Source organism: Dama dama, chromosome 22, assembly GCF_033118175.1.
Source record: "Dama dama isolate Ldn47 chromosome 22, ASM3311817v1, whole genome shotgun sequence".
Classification (NCBI taxonomy): Eukaryota; Metazoa; Chordata; class Mammalia; order Artiodactyla; family Cervidae; genus Dama; species Dama dama.
Genome location: NC_083702.1, coordinates 25576746 through 25597075, shown reverse-complemented (window position 1 = coordinate 25597075; position 20330 = coordinate 25576746). Strand labels below are relative to the sequence as shown.

General features: G+C 35.4%; 1 protein-coding gene across 8 annotated transcripts in view; it reads left to right on the top strand.

The window, feature by feature from the left end:
- EPS8 (EGFR pathway substrate 8, signaling adaptor) overlaps positions 1 to 20330 on the top strand; it is a 202081-nt gene that overhangs the window by 132873 nt on the left and 48878 nt on the right. For all 8 annotated transcript variants that reach the window (XM_061125076.1, XM_061125073.1, XM_061125074.1 and 5 more), the window contains 8 exons: positions 6229 to 6296; positions 7348 to 7509; positions 9297 to 9446; positions 12337 to 12419; positions 12986 to 13122; positions 16674 to 16747; positions 18104 to 18230; positions 19931 to 20019. In XM_061125076.1, the coding sequence (XP_060981059.1) occupies positions 6229 to 6296; positions 7348 to 7509; positions 9297 to 9446; positions 12337 to 12419; positions 12986 to 13122; positions 16674 to 16747; positions 18104 to 18230; positions 19931 to 20019 (890 nt within the window). The remainder of the gene's footprint in view (positions 1 to 6228; positions 6297 to 7347; positions 7510 to 9296; positions 9447 to 12336; positions 12420 to 12985; positions 13123 to 16673; positions 16748 to 18103; positions 18231 to 19930; positions 20020 to 20330) is intronic.

Genomic DNA, 20330 nt, shown 5'->3' with positions numbered 1-20330 from the left:
TGGCTGCCATTATCAGGGAATTGAAAATTTTATGTATTTTTTTTCCAGCTAGCCTGCTTGTCATAGTCTTTTTTTAAGGAAAATGCTTGTAAAAAGCCTCAGACATCCCCTTCTGTTGGGGCGTGTCTCCTGTAATCCTTTGTCCATGACTCAGAGGGTCGGTGGCGTATACTCCAGGTGGTATACTGTGAGGTGCTCAGAGACCACATTCCTTACCTTTGTTGCTGTTATTGTTGTTTAGATGCTACGTCCTGTCAAACTCTTTGCGACCCCATGGACTGTAGCCTGCCAGGCTCCTCTGTCCATGGAATTCTCCAGGCAAGAGGACTGGAGTGGGTTGCCATTTCCTCCTCCAGGGTATCTTCCCGACCCAGGGATGAAACTCACGTCTCCTGCATTGGCAGGTGGATTCTTTACCCCTGAGCCGCCAGGGAACCCCATTCCTTAACTTTACACCAAATCATACAGGATCTTTTCCCTTGGGAGTATTTGAAGCTGTTGTATTTTCCTGGGTGGCTAGGTCCTGTGGCTAGCAATTTTAATAAACTCAGGTGAACTGTCCTTTGTTGGTAACGTGCCTGCTTCTAGCTTTGCTTTTGATATATGTAGGGTAAGAAACTAATAGGAAATCCTGTGAGTATTACACATAGATTGTAAGTAGGGAATAGAGAATCTATGCATTAACATGTGCAAATATTAACATTAGACATTGTGACATCTCTGTCTCCCTCTCAGAGGGCTTATTTTATTTAAGTGTGGGTTCTTTGCTGTGTTCTGAACAGCTGAACTTCCTAGAAAAGTGACTTTCCTTTAAATGAGCTAAATGTGGAATATGACAACTTACCATAACTAATCAGCTGTTTAAAGTGATCCTATCACCAGAAAAATATGTTTCACAGAATTACCATTTAGTAATAGTTTATTGTCATGACCTACATTTATTATATTGTTGGGCAATGATGTAGTAAAAGATATGACAGGCAGTCTCTCAAGTTCCATTTTACCTGGACTTTGAACACTGTTGTGATGTTAACATGTAGGAAGATATAATTGCTTTCTTCTTGCTTTTCTTTTTTCTTCTTGTGGAGGTACTGATAAAGTGAGCATCAGTAATCTGTTATCTGTATGCTTCATTTCTATATAACTGACTGTAAACTTTGCTGTATTTTTACACAGTGCTCAACTCAATGTTCTCAAATATACCACTTCTCTTAATAGATATTGACCCACATATTTTTCGGTTTGTTCTTATCTTTTTCTTTCTGTTCTTAGTTTGGAATTATCAGTCTCTTTAATTGTCCCATTTGAAGTCTAGGAGAGGTCTTATAAAGTCAGGTGGCACCGAAGGGTTAAAACCCACTTTTCTTATTTCCATCCTCATTGTTGACAAGGTGTAATTTGCTTGGAAAAAATACATATTTTAAGAAAAAGCATTTTTAAAAACTGTAATAAGTAAAAGGCTCTTGACTGTATATTACCAGGAGATTGGGCAATGTTAGAGCCAACATCCAGCTTCATAGAGTATGTCAAGTGCGTGTGGCTCAAAAAGACAGTTTGGCAAATTTTCTATGTTATCTGAAAGTTTTAAAGCTTTTTTTCTCCTTGAGAGATGAGCTGTTTTAACAACTTGTTGGACCAGGCAATAAAATGAATTCTTAAATTATGTGGTTTTGTAAAAATGACCTTGTTTGTTTTTAAAAAGTGATCTTGTTCAAAGACTGATTTGTCAATCTTGCTTATAGTTGCCTACATCATGAGAGCTGGTAATTATTACTCACTGCTTCTTACTGATTCCCACTAAGCCAGCTCTCCTGTACAGAAATTAAACACTAAAATAATGGAAAAGGAGTTCTTCTTCCCTATGGCTGAAAGTTTCTATAAGTGTAAAGTAGTATGAACAATAACCCATTGTTTTACTTAGAGGAATACTTGGCAGCTACTTTTGTTCAGCTTCCCTGGTAGTTCAGCTGGTAAAGAATCCGCCTGCAATGCAGGAGACCTGCGTTTGATCCCTGGGTTGGGAAGATTCCCTGGAGAAGGGAAAGGCTACCCACTCCAGTATTCTGGCCTAGAGAATTCCACGGAGTGTATAGTCCATGGGGTTGCAAAGAGTCAGACACGACTGAGTGAGTTTCACTTTCACTTTTATGTTACACTTTTTATTTTTAATAACCAAATCTTTACTTTCTGAGCAGCGTTTTGTTTTCAGAGAAAGAGAAAATAACAATTTTCTGAATATTAGCTGTTTCAAATCTTGCTATCGTATATGTAAACAGCAATATAGGCAAATGAGATTTAAGTTTAAATGCTGAGACCTGAGTATTGGTATAGTGGTCATTGTACTCATTGAAGAGTTAAGTGAAACCTTTTTTTTTTTTTTTTTTTTAATTAAGACATTTTGGGGGTTAGTTTTAGGTTCACAGCAAAATCGAGGAGTACCAAGATTTTCCATAAGCCCCCACAGCCTAGCTTCCTCCCCTGTCAGTAGCCACCTTCAGGGGAATAAAACTGTTAGATCTGATGAACCTACAGTGATACATCTTAATCATCCAAAGTTCACTGAAACCTAAGTTTAAGTACCTGGTCCAGAAGTAAAATATCAGTTTTCACAGCACTGTATCAACTCAATAACACTAAAATAATGCATAAAGAATGTCCATTTTTGCTAACTGAACCCACCCAATTCCATCCCTTTGGGTTTGTATATTCTGGTCCATGGAATAAAGCCATCAGGAAAAACAGTGAAGCACCATCAGTGGCACTACAGTCAAGTAGAGTTTGTTCCTAACTCTAATTGTATCAGAGAGAGAGACTATTTGACCATGACTTACACTCTTAATTTGGAAAGAAAAAATTTCAGCTACCACTGTTGGGCATACACACTGAGGAAACCAGAATTGAAAGAGACACGTGTACCCCAATGTTCATCGCAGCACTGTTTATAATAGCCAGGACATGGAAGCAACCTAGATGCCCATCAGCAGATGAATGGACAAGAAAGCTGTGGTACATACACACAATGGAATATTACTCAGCCATTAAAAAGAATACATTTGAATCAGTTCTAATGAGGTGGATGAAACTGGAGCCTATTATACAGAGTGAAGTAAGCCAGAAAGAAAAACACCAATATAGCATACTAATGCATATATATGGAATTTAGAAAGATGGTAATGATAACCCTGTATGCGAGACGGCAAAAGAGACACAGATGTACAGAACAGACTTTTGGACTCTGTGGGAGAGGGCGAGGGTGGGATGGTTTGGGAGAATGGCTTTGAAACATGTAAATTATCATATGTGAAATGGATCACCAGTCCAGATTCGATGCATGATACAGGGTGCTCGGGACTGGTGCACTGGGATGACCCAGAGGGATGGGATGGGGAGGGAGGTAGGAGGGGGTTTCAGGATGGGGAACACATGTACACCCGTGGTGGATTGAAGTCAATGTATGGCAAAACCAATACAATATTGTAAAGTAATTAGCCTAAAAAAAAAATTTAACTTAGGAGGTGGTAGTTGAATTGGCCTTTGTACTGATTTTGGAATAGTAGTTTCCATCCTTGGAATTAGAATGAAAAAAATTAGAATTTCCTGGAGAGCTTTTACAAAGCCCAGTGCTCAGACTGTATCCTAGACCAACTACATTAGAATCCTGGGCTATGCAGTGTGGGTGGGGGAGGGCGTGCACTGTTTTTTAAAGTTCATTTTCTAATGTGCAGCCAAGGTTGAGAACCATTTCTTAGAGAAGTGATGAACCTCAATAGAGACTTTATCTTAAGTATCATGGTAACTTTATTGAGGCTTTCCATGCTGTTTTAGAGCTCCGGGTGAGATATTTCAGGCTTAGGAGCATAATTACTATTTACAGCTGTACTTGAGAGTACATATGATTTTCTTAAAAAACAAATGTTGCTCTAATTGCCTTTTAGGTGCTTTATTTCAAAATTTCCTATTAAAATGTTCATAGTAACTTTTATTCATTGATTTAAATCACTGAAACTACTAGTTTATTTATAAATCCATTTTATGGCATTTGCACATTTTTAGGATTTTTAAAAGGTGATTTCTTGTAACACATACATCTTATTTATTGTATAACACTGGAGAGAAAGAGCTTAGGAATTCTGACAATGGATCCGTAATTTAGAATATTAGAAATGATACCTTATCTATCAGTTAACATCATACTGTTTATGAATGCTATCAAACAGTGTTTTCTACTTTTGTAAAGTATTTTTCTGTAGGTTTGAGAAACTATGTGTTAGGAAATTTGGGGGAACAAAGTTTTATTGTCTCGTAATGAGAATATTTAATTACAAAACGTCCAATAGTTTTTATCTTCAACTGTGTTTGCCATTCACTTAACTGAAAAACTCATTCAAGCATTTGAACATCCTAGGGTTGCCATGTCAATATTGGAGACCATGGCAACCGCTGCCATTTCATTTATGGTCCTGAGGCCAGACAAAAGGAAACAGAACTGCCCTCGTGTTTTGAGTTGGGCCTGGAGAATTGTGTTAGAATATGAGGAACTGGTGATTCTGAAATACTGGTTCTTTCTAACAGTGCTTTTCTCAGATGTGCCCCTGAATTAAATATTGACTTTTTAAGCATTATCATGGGTTAAGAGTTATCATCAAGTATCCATTTGTTCATATTTCACATTGATTAATCCTTGGCTGATAATCAGAAAAATTATGGTTGTTCACTCTTAAAAAGGTGTAAATTAAGGTTTATGTTTTGTCATACTGTAATAGAAAATTTAAGGTGAAATCAGATGTTTCTTTTCGGTGACATTGTTTTGGTAGGACCAGATGGATCATACTTCTTCAGATCATCATCCAAACAAAAAAAGAAAGGTAGCAGATGCTGAATGTTATAGTGTGCCTGTTTTTAGTAAATAACTTTCATGCTGCAAAAGCAAAAACAATGTATTGGAATAATATCAGAGTGATGTAATAAAAGGCATATTTATATTCTCACCTAAGGCTTTAAGAAAAATGAAAAGTTGTAACTTTCATAGGTATTGTAAAACCAAAAGTTAACTGTTTTAAAAAATCCTGCGTATTAACTTTCTGAGTTAGTATATTTGTACTTACTTTGCTCTTATGTTCAGCAGAACTTTTCAACTTCTGTTTTAGCAAAATCAGAAAATTTCTATAGTACCTGAAACAAGCAGGCTTATATTTGGATAAAAACATGGTTATTAGGAAAGCTAAGGTGTGTTTATGTGAGAGAGGTAGAGACAGAGGCAGAGAGAGAGAGAATAAATTTTAGTGCTGTAGGAATCTTGAAACTTGAGCTTATTTAACCCTTGTATTTACAATAAGGGTGCTGAGACACAGATTTTGGCCAAAATCAGTCTCCTGCTTAGTGACAGAGACAAAAGCGATAATCCAAACTTTTCTGCTTCCCACTTAAAGTTTTTTTTCACCATAGGAAAAAAAATTGGGCAACCGCAAATTTACAAATGATCAAGTTGCTTGATTAGAAAGCAACAAGTACAAAATATTGCCGTCACATATTTTATTTTGGTTTTGCAGCATTTTGCAAAAAAAGAAAGACAGGTTGCTTTTTGCTTTTTATATAGTTGGTGCAGTAACTTTCTACCTAACTTTCTTATTTTTTTCTAATAGCTTATACCTACAATTCTGAGTATCACATTTGTGTTCTGTATATGTGTGAATATTATTAGAGGTAAATGGCATTGAGTGTGATTGAATCATGTTTTGAATCTCCTCTAACCCGCTCCCTAGTGTGGCTATGGTGAAACGTGTGCCTTGCATTATTATTTTAATAATGTAGTCTAACTCATATAATACAGTATCCGTAACAGTATTTGCAGTTCCATTTTGTTCTCAGTGCGTTAAAAGATGAAATTTACAAGCCAGATTTTTCTCTATTCTGGTCAAGAGGACATCCCTGATTAATAACATCTTTAGATGAAATAGCTTTTTTTCTTATACATGAATAATCTTGTTAACTTTTGGGATTATTATCGTTTATGTTGGTCAGATCATTTTTGAATTTCATGTAAACTTTTGCATTACTTTTTCATTGAATATGAATAATGAGTATTTTCAGATAACCACACAATGGTGACTTGTCAACTACTGTACTTATATATGAGATAGACTAGTTTTAGAGATGGCCATGAGACACTGCTATATGAACTTTAGCATATTCATGGGTAAATAACAGCCTTTTAAACTTCTTTTCCAGAACAAAGGAAGAATTATGCACGGGACAGTGTCAGCAGTGTGTCAGATATATCCCAATACCGCGTTGAAGTAAGATACTTTGCTGTTTGCTACAATGTAGAATGAAGCTTGAGGGACATAAAAATTGGTAGTAAAATCAGAGCGATGTTTTATTTCATGTCTATGATGTTGTAAATTGGGTTGAAATTTTTCTTTTAGATTTTTTAAAAACAGATGTTAAATATAAAAGTATCTAGTTAATCTGTTTTCATGGAGAATAAATTAAAATAACTACTCATTTATCGTTATCAGCCTTTTTTTGGTTAAAAACAGAACAAAGACTTCTATTATGTATTATGGAATCTTCTTGAAATAAGCCTTGATGGTTTTGTCTAAAGTTATTGCAAGTTCTGTTTAAACAGTGGTCTCTCTTTTTTTTTTTTAATTTTCCCTCTGTTGCTGTGTTTTAAGATACTTGCTCTTAATTGGGATCTATTTGGGTGAACTTTGCTTATTATAATAGAAAATATTGAATTAGGGAATAATTTTTAAATTGCTCCTGTTTTTAGGTTTCTATTTCCTCAAGCATGCTTAATAAAATTTAAAGTTTTGTTTCAGTGGAGTGAATAATTTGACACTTGTTGCAAACTAGAATTGCTGTCACTGTTCTCAGCTACCAGTATCTATAGTTTTCAGGCTGGTTTGTAGACTGCCTTCTGTTGTTCAACATCTAAATAGCCAAGATGGAATAAAATAGATTAAATAAAGAGCATGTTATTTAAGCTGTTTAAAGTTTGTTTTTCTCATGTTTGTCTAGTTCAACAAGGCTCAGTATTAAACAGATTTAGATGTTTTATGATTCAAGGCATCATTTGCTCTATTTAGCAAAAACCTGTTTTGACTTTATTATCGCAGTAAGGGTCCCTTGAAGTTCTAAAGTACTTTGTATTGGGTTGGTGAAAAATTTCGTTTGGGTTTTCAGGTAAGAGGTGTGAAAATTCTGAATGAATTTTTTGACCAACCCAATCTTTGTCTTTCCCCTTTATTAGCTGACTTCAGTTAGGTTAACTTTACAGTTTGCGGGGGAAAATGTTTACTAAGAGGCTGTGTGTGTTATGTTTTTTCTTTTCTCAATCACAAGCACTTGACCACCTTTGTTCTGGATCGGAAAGATGCTATGATAACTGTTGATGATGGAATAAGGAAGCTGAAATTGCTCGATGCCAAGGGCAAAGTATGGACTCAAGATATGATTCTTCAGGTGGATGAGAAAGCTGTGAGCCTGATCGATTTAGAATCAAAGGCAAGTTTGAAAAACATATGCTATTTTATTTTCAAGAAAGTCTAAAAATATTTATGTTCGTGTTAGGTCACATTATTTGAAAATGGGTAAATATTTGGCACCATAAAATACTCTTGTCAGTGAATTTAAGGGAAAATGTCCTTCTCCATATACTTTATGCATGCAAAATCATGTTTTTAAACTAGAAATAGAGGGATACAGTGTTTCTTTAACCATGTATGATGAGATGGAAGAAGTGAGGAAAAAATACGTAGTGCTAAACTAAAGCCCCTATAGGGCACTATTCTTTAAGACATATGTTAATTATATGCTAGGCCAAACCATATCCAAGTGTTGTGGTTTGAACCCCAGTGAGTGAATTGGGATGAAGGAGTTTGTGTGTATGTGTCTCAACTTCCACCAGGTCAACACCGGGTACCTTTCTTTCACATAGGTAGTCAGGTAAGATGCTAGCGCTCTTAAAAAAGGCCTTTTCTGAGCCCCATTGCCTAGTAGGCATTTGAGTTGCTAAGATAAAGAAAACAAGTTTTTTGATCATGTTAAAGTATTCTGATAGGAGTAGGATGTAAAATTTGCCCTTTCTTTCATCTCATCCATTGCATTCTGTGAGAGACTAATACCCGGGAGCTTCTCTAATCCTCCTAGTTTCAAGTAGTTATAGAGAAGGGATATTATTTAATTTATTTTGAAAGAAAATTGCTATCTCCCTGGTGTGTCTTAGAAATTACATTCTGTTTTAATGGAATCTGCATTTTTTGTTTCACATTTTCTGGGTCCCAAGGAATGAGGGCTTAGAATAAATTTTTCTAATTTATATATCCAATGAAAAAATGTGATGTCTGTGTATATGTGCTATCTGTAATAAAAGTTGTTTTTTTTATGTTCCAGTTATCAGGGATATTGGGTTTTGTTTACTTTCAAAAAACCGCCATTTCTTCCATCAATTACATCATGACACTGCTTGCTATTTGTGTAAGGCCATTCATGTTAGGATAACCACCTTAAATGTATCTCATTAACAAATAATTCATTATTATTATGAACAGAAAATTCATTTGTTTCAGAAGTAATTATTTGATCTATCAAGGTCTTATTGACATGTCTTTTTATTGGTTAGAGACTATTCAATTTCATATGACCAAATAGCTTAATCATTTCAAAGAATGTATTTTTTAGCGAGATTCTTCTAACCCTGATGTTTGACATTTTTGGTTGGAAAAACTTGTATAGTGAATATTTCCTTCCAAGAGATTCACTGAAAAGTGTACAAATGATGTATTATTCTTAGCTTAACATTTGTGATTACTGAAGATAAAAACTAAGAGTATGACTATAATATTCAAGTAAAAACAAAACATAGCAAAACCTTGATATTATAGAGCCACAGGGAGAAGAATACCAGGTAAGATGGAGAATAACTTTGGAAAGAGGCATCAGTTTACCTATTTTTCTCTTAAAGGCATCCTCTCTATCCAATAATCTTAGGAAATCAGTAGTACTAATTTCAGGTTTTCTTCTGTTTATTAAGAACAGAACCACATTCCTTTATTAAATATTTCCATCTTTTTTGCTCTTTCTCTCACTCCTCCTCTAGCCCAGGATGGTGTCTTTGCTGTCTCCTTGTACATACTCATCCTCCATATTTTCTGTGTTTACTAGTATTCATTTGGTGTTGTCAATGTGGTTTGCATACTTTAAAAATTATTGGTATGATGCCTAGAGCTCTTTATGGAGTAGGTTTTATATATCCAATGAAAAGTAAGGCAAGTTGTATTTTTGCTTTTTAGAATGAATTGGAGAATTTTCCTTTGAACACCATTCAGCATTGCCAAGCTGTGATGCACTCCTGTAGCTATGATTCAATTCTTGCCCTGGTGTGCAAAGAGCCAACCCAGAGCAAGCCAGACCTTCATCTTTTCCAGTGTGATGAGATTAAGGTAAAAGACTGGTGAATTTTCTCTCTCTTTAAGCAGATGTTCTAGCTTTTGATTACCTCCTTCAATCATATGGCTACTAGATACTAGATTTTTAGTTTCTTACAATTTTGTAAGGAAAACACCTCAGTATCTTCCCTAGGGTGTTTAGGCTAAGTAAATAAAGAGAAGATTGAATGTTGTTTAAAAAATCAGATGCATTCTGTTTATTTAAAAAATGTGCAGATAATACCTTAAATTCTTCACTGAGGGACTTGGACTTATAATTAAAGATTGATTCTTCAAAAATCATGCTTCACAGACAATAACCATGTCATCTGTTTTATGCTGTGTTTTATTCTGGCACCAATCACATATCATGGGTTATTGCAATGAAACACTTGGACATTTTCCATGGTACTGATTTAAGGGTTACTGTTCAATTATGTGACTTGAATAATTGTTCAAGTTATGTAATCCCCAAGTCATAATGTGAAAAGAGTTGAGCATAGTTACTGGTAATAATACGCCATATCCTAAAGATTTATATTTCAAAGTACACTGTAATTTTCAAATGATTATAATTTGTGATGCTTTATTGGACATTAGAATTTATCTGAAACCTTGAATCTTTATTTCATGAGTTGATTTCTCTAAAAGGGAAATTGTTTTTAATTGAGTTGATTTTTGCTTTGTCAAGACAGTGATTTACCTCTTGATTGTATGTAATATATACAGGCATTCTTTTTCTTATAAAGAAATGTTGGGAGATTAGCATAAAGTGTCATTTGATCTTTTCTGTAATTCTTTGACATTAAAATATGATAGGTAAATTAAGATTGACTATAAGTAGTATATTTTATAATTTTCTTTTTATTTCAATTTGTGTCATAAATGACTTTCTAAAAATCTTACTTGGAAAGAATTGTGGCAATAGATAATTTGTATAAGTTCATCCGACTTCTCATATGTTGCCTTTGTAAAGTCATAAAACACGTTAAGAATTTTTTTTGCAAGGTTAGATTTATTACATCAGTAAGGATTAAGATGGATATTTTACTCTGAAAACAGTGAAATATAATTCAAACATTTTAAACTGAGAGCTATGCTTAAAGACATTTAAATCTGCTATATGTCTCAGTGCTTGAAAATCTCTCCCTGGAAACTGTTATTGGACTGAGTGAAGTTTCTGGATTCCAGTTTTGAGGATAAAGGGCTTGCTTTATTTGTTGGGGCATGATGATATTGATGGGTCCAAAACAGATTTACTGAATGCTGTTTTGTCCTGCTTAAAAACTCAAGTGCCACCACACAGCTCTATGCATGTACTCACTGGTGCCATATTCCACATTTGGGATGGATTTTTTTCCTTGCCCCATTAGAAATATAAATGCAATGATATATGTAGTTTCTTTCGTATGGGTCATCTTGCAACTTCCCTTTTGAGTTTTAACCTTTCTTTATCATTATACAATGCTCCTGCCCACCTCAGTATACATTTTTTTCTTGGAAATATGATAGCCAACTCCACACCCTGCCCATAGGAAATTCAGGACTCCTAGACATCTTCAATTTTATTTCCTCACATAATAGAAAGCCTTTGGCGTGATGTTTGTAGTGTCTTCCTAAAACTAGGATGTTCTTACCCAAGTGAAGCTGGACTAGGACACGTTAGCATTCTCGTTTAATAGTTGTGTGACCTAGGCCAAATCATCATATGAGTATTCCTCAGTTTTGCTAATTATAAAACAAGAACAGATTATATGATCTTTAAGTGTCACCTCACTTCTAAAATTTTATGATTACCTGTGCCTATGGTAAGGAGTATAATATATAACTATGTATGTATGTGTATATATGGGAGCATCCCTGGTGGCCCCATGGTAAAAGAATCCTCCTGCCAATATAGGAGATGCAGGTTTGATCCCTGGGTCAGGAAGATCCCCTGGAGATGGAAATGGCAAGCCACTCCAGTATTCTTGTTTGGGAAATGCCATGGACAAGAGGAGCCTGGCAGCCTGCAGTCCATGAGGTTGCAAAGAGTCAGACACGACTTAGCAACTAAATAACAATGTGTGTGTGAGTGTGTGTGTGTGTGTGTGTGTGTATTTGAGGATAACATAATAATTAAAGAGAACAAGCAGACATAGGAGATGAATATATCCCAGTAAGAATGTGATATACAGTAATAATCACTGGCTATAAATAAACTTCAGAACCAAACAAACTTCTTAGCTGCTAATCTCACGTTGGTTCCCAAGAAAACCATATCAGACATTCAAGTGCTCTTGTTGGAAGAGTATCAGAAACATCATTCCTTTGGAGAAAGCTAAATTTTATTAACCTAAAATGACAGAATAAAAGGGTTATCACAAGGGTTGTGGCCAAGTGTTGGGGTCCACCTAGTAATGACTTGGGGCTGCCTTAAACTGGGGGAGTGGCTCTGCTGGAACTGAGTTACGTATGTCCATGGTTAATGGGTGCCCAGTGGATGGTGAGGATGGGGGAGGGGAGGGATGCTGGTGCATATGCTGGTACTTCCGATTCCTTCACCTCTTCCCAGGCAGAGGTATTAACCCAGTTACATTTTCAGCATGTGATTATACTTTCAACATATGCAAATCCTTTTTCCCTTTGCTTTTATACAAGTATAGCTTTTTTTTTTTTAATTAAAGGAGTCTGGATGAAATAATCTTTAAAAATTCCTTCCATTTTCAAATCCTTTCATTACAAAGTTCACTGAAGAAAACTACAAGTGTCATGTTTCAAAAGCAGATTTTAAAAAAAGTCACTTTTCTTTTGCATCAAGACATTTATTGATTTGGACAGCGAACATAATCCCTTTTTCTGTTTTAACCTGCATACCAAGATAAAGAAATCCATAACCTCCCAGGTAACTTGTCTTTCGTTGCAGGCAAACCTAATTAGTGAAGATATTGAGAGTGCAATCAGTGACAGTAAAGGCGGAAAGCAGAAGAGGCGGCTTGATGTCTTGAGGTAAAAACATTAAAAGAGATTAAGGGCTAGAATTGGTTTTTATTTAAGTCATTTTTTTCTTTAAAAATTAAAATATTTTCAGCAAAGGTATATTATCATGTTTTACAGATTGCAGTCTGTAATCTCAACTCATTTGCTTTCTCAAGGTTGTTGGTGTGCATGTGTGTGCGCATGGCTTTTCTCTCCATAATTCTGGTAATTCTCTGGTATGGCTTCTCCCACTTCTGTTGTCCTAGAGACTCATGAACAAAAGAGTGGCATTTTAAGGGAAGATAGCCTAAGGGAATATAAATAGATACTAGGACTCTAGTTTGGTTAACACCCTTTGCAAATCATAGGAGACCCAGAAAAAAACGTTAAACCTGGTTTTCAGCTGAACTGAAAATGTTCTATACTTTTCATATACATTTATAAATATACATAATATGGAATGGTTAAGAAATCTTTGTTTTTCTACCCCAAGGCATAGTTCTTGAGGTTAAAGAGCTAATACTTAAAAGTGAGAGAACTGATGTATTATAGAAATAGTGATAGTAAAAATTTAGTTTGTTTTCATCTGTTTTCAGGATGATTTCCAAAGCAGATCCTGGTATACCACCTCCACCCAAAGCTCCTGCCCCCGTCCCCCCTGGCACTGTGACCCAGGTGGACGTTAGGAGTCGAGTGGCAGCCTGGTCCGCATTGGCAGCTGATCAAGGAGACTGTGAGTACTTCCGGGGATTGGTACTTATTGAACATTTACTTTGAGTTGTGACCCAGTTCTTGCTTTCGGCCTCTGATGCTGATTTCTAAGCTGAAACTTGAGGTTAGTTTTGTAAAAATACATCTTACATAAAGGAAAGTTAAACCTTGGGCTTTGTAAGATTATTGTCTCTAAGAGTTAAGACCAGTCTTTTAATAAATCTAGTGTTAGAGTCTTTTCTTTTTAAAGCACTCAAAGAGGGAGTTTGACTCAACTAACAATAAAAAGAATGATAATAGAATATTTTAATATACTTAATAGTATAAAATATATTTAAATTAATATACCTAGTATAATATATTATATTTAATATGATGTGTTTGATATAATTTTTAATATATAAATGAAATATTTTAATATTTAATATAATTTAGATCAATATTTTTTAATAATGATACCTTAAAGTTCTTTCCATTACTGTTATCTTACCACTGTCCTCTTTTGGACAAACTGTTCATGTTTACAAGGGCAGGATGTCAGGACAGGGGACAGGGAGGTGGAAAAGGGCTAAATAGCATTCACCATCATGTAAATTTACCCAATGGGTCTTATGTCTGTACTGTCATTTTGCCTTGATATTCTTTGAAGCAAATAACCGTACCAAAAAGCATAGTGTAATATATTATATGTCAGAATGTTTCACAATGTCTGAAATTTTTATAATTGGAAAATGCCTTCACATATGTTTAGTCCAGTCTCTTGATTTTAGGGGTAAATAAATTGTGATCTGGTGAGTTTGAATTTGATGGGAGACCATAGCATCAATTCTTTTACCTCCTAGTATTCTTGCCTGGAAAATCCCATGGACTGAGGAGCCTGGTACGCTACAGTCCATGGGGTCGCAAAGAGTCGGACACGACTGAGTGACTTCATTTTCACTTTCAGTGTGACTACTTAAATCACTTACTCTTTAACTAGTAAAGCATCATTCATAAGAATATCTAGCAGTGTAGTTAAACTACAAAACTTAATTGACAAAATGAGTGATACTGGACTGTCCTTTGAGTCCGGTGAACCAAAATTTAGGCTCTGGGGCAAGCCTACCTGTGTGACCTTAAAACTTATGCCTCACTTGCAGAATGGGAATGAGTTAAGCTCATATGTTTCTGTGACTCTGAAAGGGAATAATGTATATGATAGTGCCTGGAACGTATAGTAGGAAATCATTTTTGCCAAATTGAGTTCATTTTATTAATCACTTTCCATTTTATTTAGACTCTTGTGTCCTTAAAGCTATTTTCAGTTTATATATAAGCCCAGCTACCAAACAGATGAAAGAAATCTTTGAAACATCCATTTTTCAGAAATCAAGTAGCATAATTATTAGTTACTGTAACTTTATAACACTTTATATACATTTCCACTTTGTATTTAAAATGCTAAGTGGAATTTTATAGTGTTTTCTACTTCTTGTGTACTTAGAGTATTTTTGCTGTTGTTACTCTTTTGGTAGAGATGTGGGTTTTATTTTGAGAGAGGTCAAAATGGTCTTCCTTGAAGTTGAGGAAGGATAAGACATCTTAAGTTTTTTAGGCATTCTGAATAAACCTATAAAAACATCCATCAAACCTATAATTTACAACAACAAAAATCTATTCCCAGGAATTTCTGAGCCCTCATTGTGTGTGTTACTCAGTCATGTCCGACTCTGTGACCCCAGGGACTGTAGCCCACCAGGCTCCTCTGTCTGGAAAGAATACTAGAGTGGATAGCCATTCCTTTCTCCAGGGGATCTTCCTAACCCAGGGATCGAATCCCAGTCTCCTGCGTTGCAGGCAGACTCTTCACAGTCTGAGTCACCAGTGAAGTCCCTCATTAGATGTTGTCTAAAGTACTCTGTACAGTCTCGTCTATTAAGTTACAGTTAGAAAAACTTTTCAGAACTTCTAGTTTACTACTAGGTCAAACAGAACACACCGCTTAGCATATGAGGTTCTGCCTGGATCCAGGCCACTTTGTAGTTGAAAGCCCTCTAAGAGGAGTATCTCTGCTCCGCCTGAAGGCTGCAGCTGACTTAGGTTGGATGACTCCTTCTTTGGATCCTTGGCATAGCTCTTGGGGCTTCCCAGGCGGCGCAGTGGTAAAGAATCTGCCTGCCAGTGCAGGAGACCTGGGTTTGATTCCTGGGTCTGGAAGATCCCCTGGTGGAGGAGCAAACAGCAACCCACACCAGTATTCTTGCCTGGAGAATCTCATGGACAGAGGAGCCTGGCAGGCTACGGTCCACAGGCCCAAAGAGTCAGACACAACTGAGCATGCAGGCACGGATGCAGCCATAGCTCAACCCTGACTCCAGAAGAGATCTCTGTAGAATAGTGGCAATTGCAGTGCATTCCTAGTAGTGCCTCAGAATATGAAAAACTCTGAGAAATACTACATATCCCTCACTGTGTCCTCCAAATGATATTTTGGGACCTAGTAGAGTTCCTAATACCTATATTTCAGCTTCAACTTAACTGCTGCCTGGTATACCTATAACCGAGATAGCAGCCAACCACATGTAGAAACAACAGCTAACTGGCTAGATTTCATATATGGAAATGGTACTGATTAAGTTTCCTAAGACTCAGTTATTTTTTTTTCTTTTTTGGTGAATATTCCATTTAAGGGTAAAGTCAGACATAGAGGAGGCATAGCAGTTTGCAGTATTTTTTGAAGTTCTCTATATTGAACATGATGAGCCGTGAGGATCCATCATGAGTTGTGTTTCCATTTAGTAATGATGCAGTTCTCCTGTCCCATCCATCCCTTTTTCTTTCATTTCATCTACTGAGAAATCTTGGAATGAGTATCTGTGTTAATTGAAAGTGTTAATAGTCTTGTAGCTGGAAGGAGTTCAGATAATGATACTGATTAACATCATGCCCTAGCCAGTTGAGCTAACATAATATCTCGAGACTTTTGTTCTTCAATTTGCAAATTCTTGTAGGTATTTCTGCTGTTAAAGCATATAGCTTCCAATGAGAATGAGCCCAACATTGTGGGCTTTAAGCTTAATTACAACTGGAATATTAGAAGCCCTTTACTATCACAAGACCCAAAGCTTTACTATTATCATGATGTTAGAAAGTATGAGAATAAGGAGCTTTGAAACTTAGAACTTAGTTGCCCCCTTTGAAGAAATAGGTGCTTAAAAATGTGTATATTTTTTCTTCTGTAGGAATTAAAGGGTACTAAGTTAGGGTTGGTTCCACAGGCATCTGACGTTGGAAGAGAGAATAGACGGGAAGTTACAGGGTAAATCAATACCATGCAGATGAAAGGCTGGTACTTCAGTGTCGAGTGTGGTGGTGGGAATGAGTGTCAGAGATGACGGTGGTGAGGATACGTGTCAGAGACGCTAGTGGTGAGGGGCAGGCCAGAGGCGATGAGCACGGCTTTGATTTTTGTATCCAGTGCAAGTGTTTACTTTTGCCAGTGACACTCTCTTCTAGACAGTTTGCACGTCTGGTTATTTATATTGGTATCACTTAAGCAACAGGTTGAAAGATGTATGATTTTCTTTTCTTTAGTTGAGAAACAGAGAAATTATTACCAGCAGGAAGAAACACCTGAGATGATGGCAGCCCGCATTGACAGAGATGTGGTAAGTGAAATAGTCGTCGTTAGATAATTGGCTTTTTCTTTTTTTAGAGAAGAAATATTAACAGGGAAAGTTAAGTTGATTTAAGTAAGGACATTTTGTGAAAACTATATTTTCTCTTTTCAGTGATGGCTATGACCTTTGAATTATTTTTTTTTCTTAACAATTTTTGCCTTTATGCCAATATTTAACTAGTAGATTATGGCTGTGATACAACTAGAATATTAACTGGTTTACAAAGGAATTTAAGCTAAATTGTCAAGATTTGAGGGATTCTTCTTTTCTTGTGGCTTGTAATCTATAATTAAAATATCTTTTTAATTTGTCTTCCTGGAATTTATTCTAAAATGTTTTATAATGCCTGAAAGATAAAAGTTATGTGGCATTTCTTAAGGGTAGGTAAGTATATTTTAATACTTTATAAAAGATAAGGCTATATTGATTTTGATTTCTCTATAGTAATTTCCTGGCAAAATGACACTGCCCTATGACATAATTATAAAATATGATGTCAGTATAATTGCTTTTTATACTCATGTTCTAAGCTTATTTGAAAACAAATACTTAAAGGATTTTAGAGTTTGAAATTTAATTTTTATATAACAGTGTTATTTGTTAACACTTAAAGGTTTATTTAATACTCAAAAGCTTATTTAATCTCAGTTTTCAGTCTTTAAAAGAATGTCAAGTTTCACACATAAAAGGAAGTCAAGAAAGACTATTGTATGTATAATATACAGTATATATTAATATAATATATAATATAATATATAGTATAATTGAAGTTGATCCCATGATCTGTGAAAGCATAGTGCATCATTAATTCTGCTTTACCCTGTAGAAACTCTTATTAATGCCTATTATTACAGATTATCAATGTGTGTGTTAGATTATCACAACATTCTATATACCCTTAGTGCTGAAAAATAATATTGTCATTGCTTTATTAGGAAATTTATTAGAAAAACTGAAATGCTGGTGCTATTCTAACGAACTGTTTTTTTAGAATCCTCCCTCCACCCCCAACTTTATGCGGGAAGAACACAATGAGAAAATTAGAGTAATTGAAAATAGTTAATAATCTGAATAAATATTTTGAATGTTTTCTTTATGATATTGAAAATAGAATAAGATAAAACTAAATAAAAATGTAAATGTTAGACTTTAGCCACAGGTATACTTAGTTGAATACTTTTTCTTAGAATTAGTGATAAACTTGAAATTTATATGTGGGAAGTGTTCCTTTTTCTTTTCTTTCTTTCTTTCTTTTAAACTTTCTCATCTTCCTTCACGGTGTAAAACTAAGGCAAAAATAGTTTTCTTCTGCTTTATAGCTTATTCTGTAATTTCTAATTTCAGCAAATCTTAAACCACATTTTGGATGACATTGAATTTTTTATCACAAAACTCCAAAAAGCAGCTGAAGCGTTTACTGAACTTTCTAAAAGGAAGAAAGCTAAGAAAGGTAAAAAGAAAGGGCCAGGAGGTAAGTTGGATTTTCTTAACCTTCTAAAGAACCATTCAGAATGCCAGGGCTAGGCAGAGCTGGCACTTCAGAGTTGTTAAACAGGACTCATTGACCAGAGACCAAGGTCCCTTTTCTGGTCTTGAGAGAACCAGTGATGTAGGCGGAGAGCACAATAAACCTGGGGAATAGCACCTTTGGTCCCAATTTGGCTACAGTAAAGAAAGACTCTAAGACATTCTTCCTAAATTAATTAGAGACTCATTCAATAGTGGCCATCTGTCTATAGTTTTTGTTAGACATTGTAAAGATAATGTCTGTTAAAGAAAGTCATAGCACCATTCTTCTCATATTTAATTTTATTTTACTATAAATATAGAACCTCGTTACTTTGTTAAATTAAAGAATTGACTCTTCTCATTAAAATAGTTAAAAATGTCAATGGATTTTAGTTTTTTATCACAAAACTCCAAACAGTATGTTCAGGTCACCTTCAAGCAGTTTTTACATATGCTGCAGTTCAGTTATTTAAAATGACCTCAAGGTATATAAAATTATAATTTTGTAACAAGATGGTATAGACTGAAATATATAAGAGAAGAGTAAATGTTCTTTTCTTTACACATGACTTCCACATCTTGCTCCAGCTCTGTCTGCATCATAAGCATATGTGTGTGTGGATACACTTTCCCTCATATATTCTGAAACTCAGCATTATTGCTTTCTGAGGTACTTGCTGCTCTTGTACTCCTTACAAAGGGTATGCCGTCTTCTTGGTCATCCAAATTCAGAACCATAGATTTTTCTGTGAGTCCCTTCTCTAGTTGATAACCAACATTGATTTTATTTTTTCAGCCTCTCTTGTATAAAGTTTTTTTTCCCTTTTCAGTTTCATATCCAGCAGCTGCTTCACGGCACCTCATTTTTTACCCAGCTTTCTAAGTAACCTTCAAGCCTCTAGTCTTCCGTTTTGTGAGGACATTCTTCTTAAAGCTGTAAGGCAGTTACTTCATTTTTTTCTGCTGAAAAGCTTGTTAATCCCATGTTCTATTGCTTTAGGTAAGTCACACTCCTCACCCTGGCAGTCAAGGTCATTCACAGTCACACCTTGATCTATTTTTCCATTCTTGTGTGTCTTTGCTTTTCTGTTTGTTGTTTCATGTAGAGACTATTTCCTTTTTCCATGGTTTTGCTAATGCTGCTTTTATTCAATCATGATATTTTTCTTACCAAACTGCCCTGGAACAAACTTTTCAAATCCCATCTAAAAACTGCTTTTCCCAGGACACATCCTTAAGTACACATTTCCTCATCTGTAGTCTCTTTGTAGCCTCAGTCGACACATCTCTATTACTTATCTGATTCACATCGTCTATGGATTTTTAGGGCCTTAGGAGTAGGATGTGTAACTTACACAACTTAGGCATTTTTATAGTCTTCACAGTGATAAACACAGTGATTAGCATGTAGAAGGGCTGCAGTATAAATTTATGGAACCTGATGAGTAATCTGGTAGTGCCTAAGGGTACAGGAATCCATTTCAAAGGTTGGGTCATCTTAATTTGTTATAGTCAGTCTATGAGAAATGGGAAGGTAACTAGGTAGCATGATATCTGATGTGATCATCAAACTTTACAAACAGAAATGTATTTTCTTTTCATTGAATAAGTTTTCTTGGAACTTTGCTCTCATCTACCCCCTTCTCCTATTTCATTCTTTAGAGGGTGTTTTAACACTGCGGGCAAAACCTCCACCTCCTGATGCATTTGTGGACTGTTTCCAAAAGTTTAAACATGGATTTAACCTTCTGGTAAGTGAAATTTATTTGTGTACGATTAGAAGCAACAAACGGAAGAGATCAGAGTCTAGCCAGGATGTACCTGATCAAATTAAGAGATTAAACTGTTATTGTGGATTTTTTTTTGTATGTGTTTTTATTTGCCTTTAATTAGAATAGCAGATTGTAAAACTTACACTTCTAAGAGACTTGATCAAAAAAGGATGACTCTAATTTTTAAAATGAAATTCTCCTAGTCTAATTCAGTGCTTGCTAATTAAGATTCCAAAGGTGAAACTAGTAGCAAAACCTCTTCTTTTGAGTCTGTGTTGAACCTTTTTGAA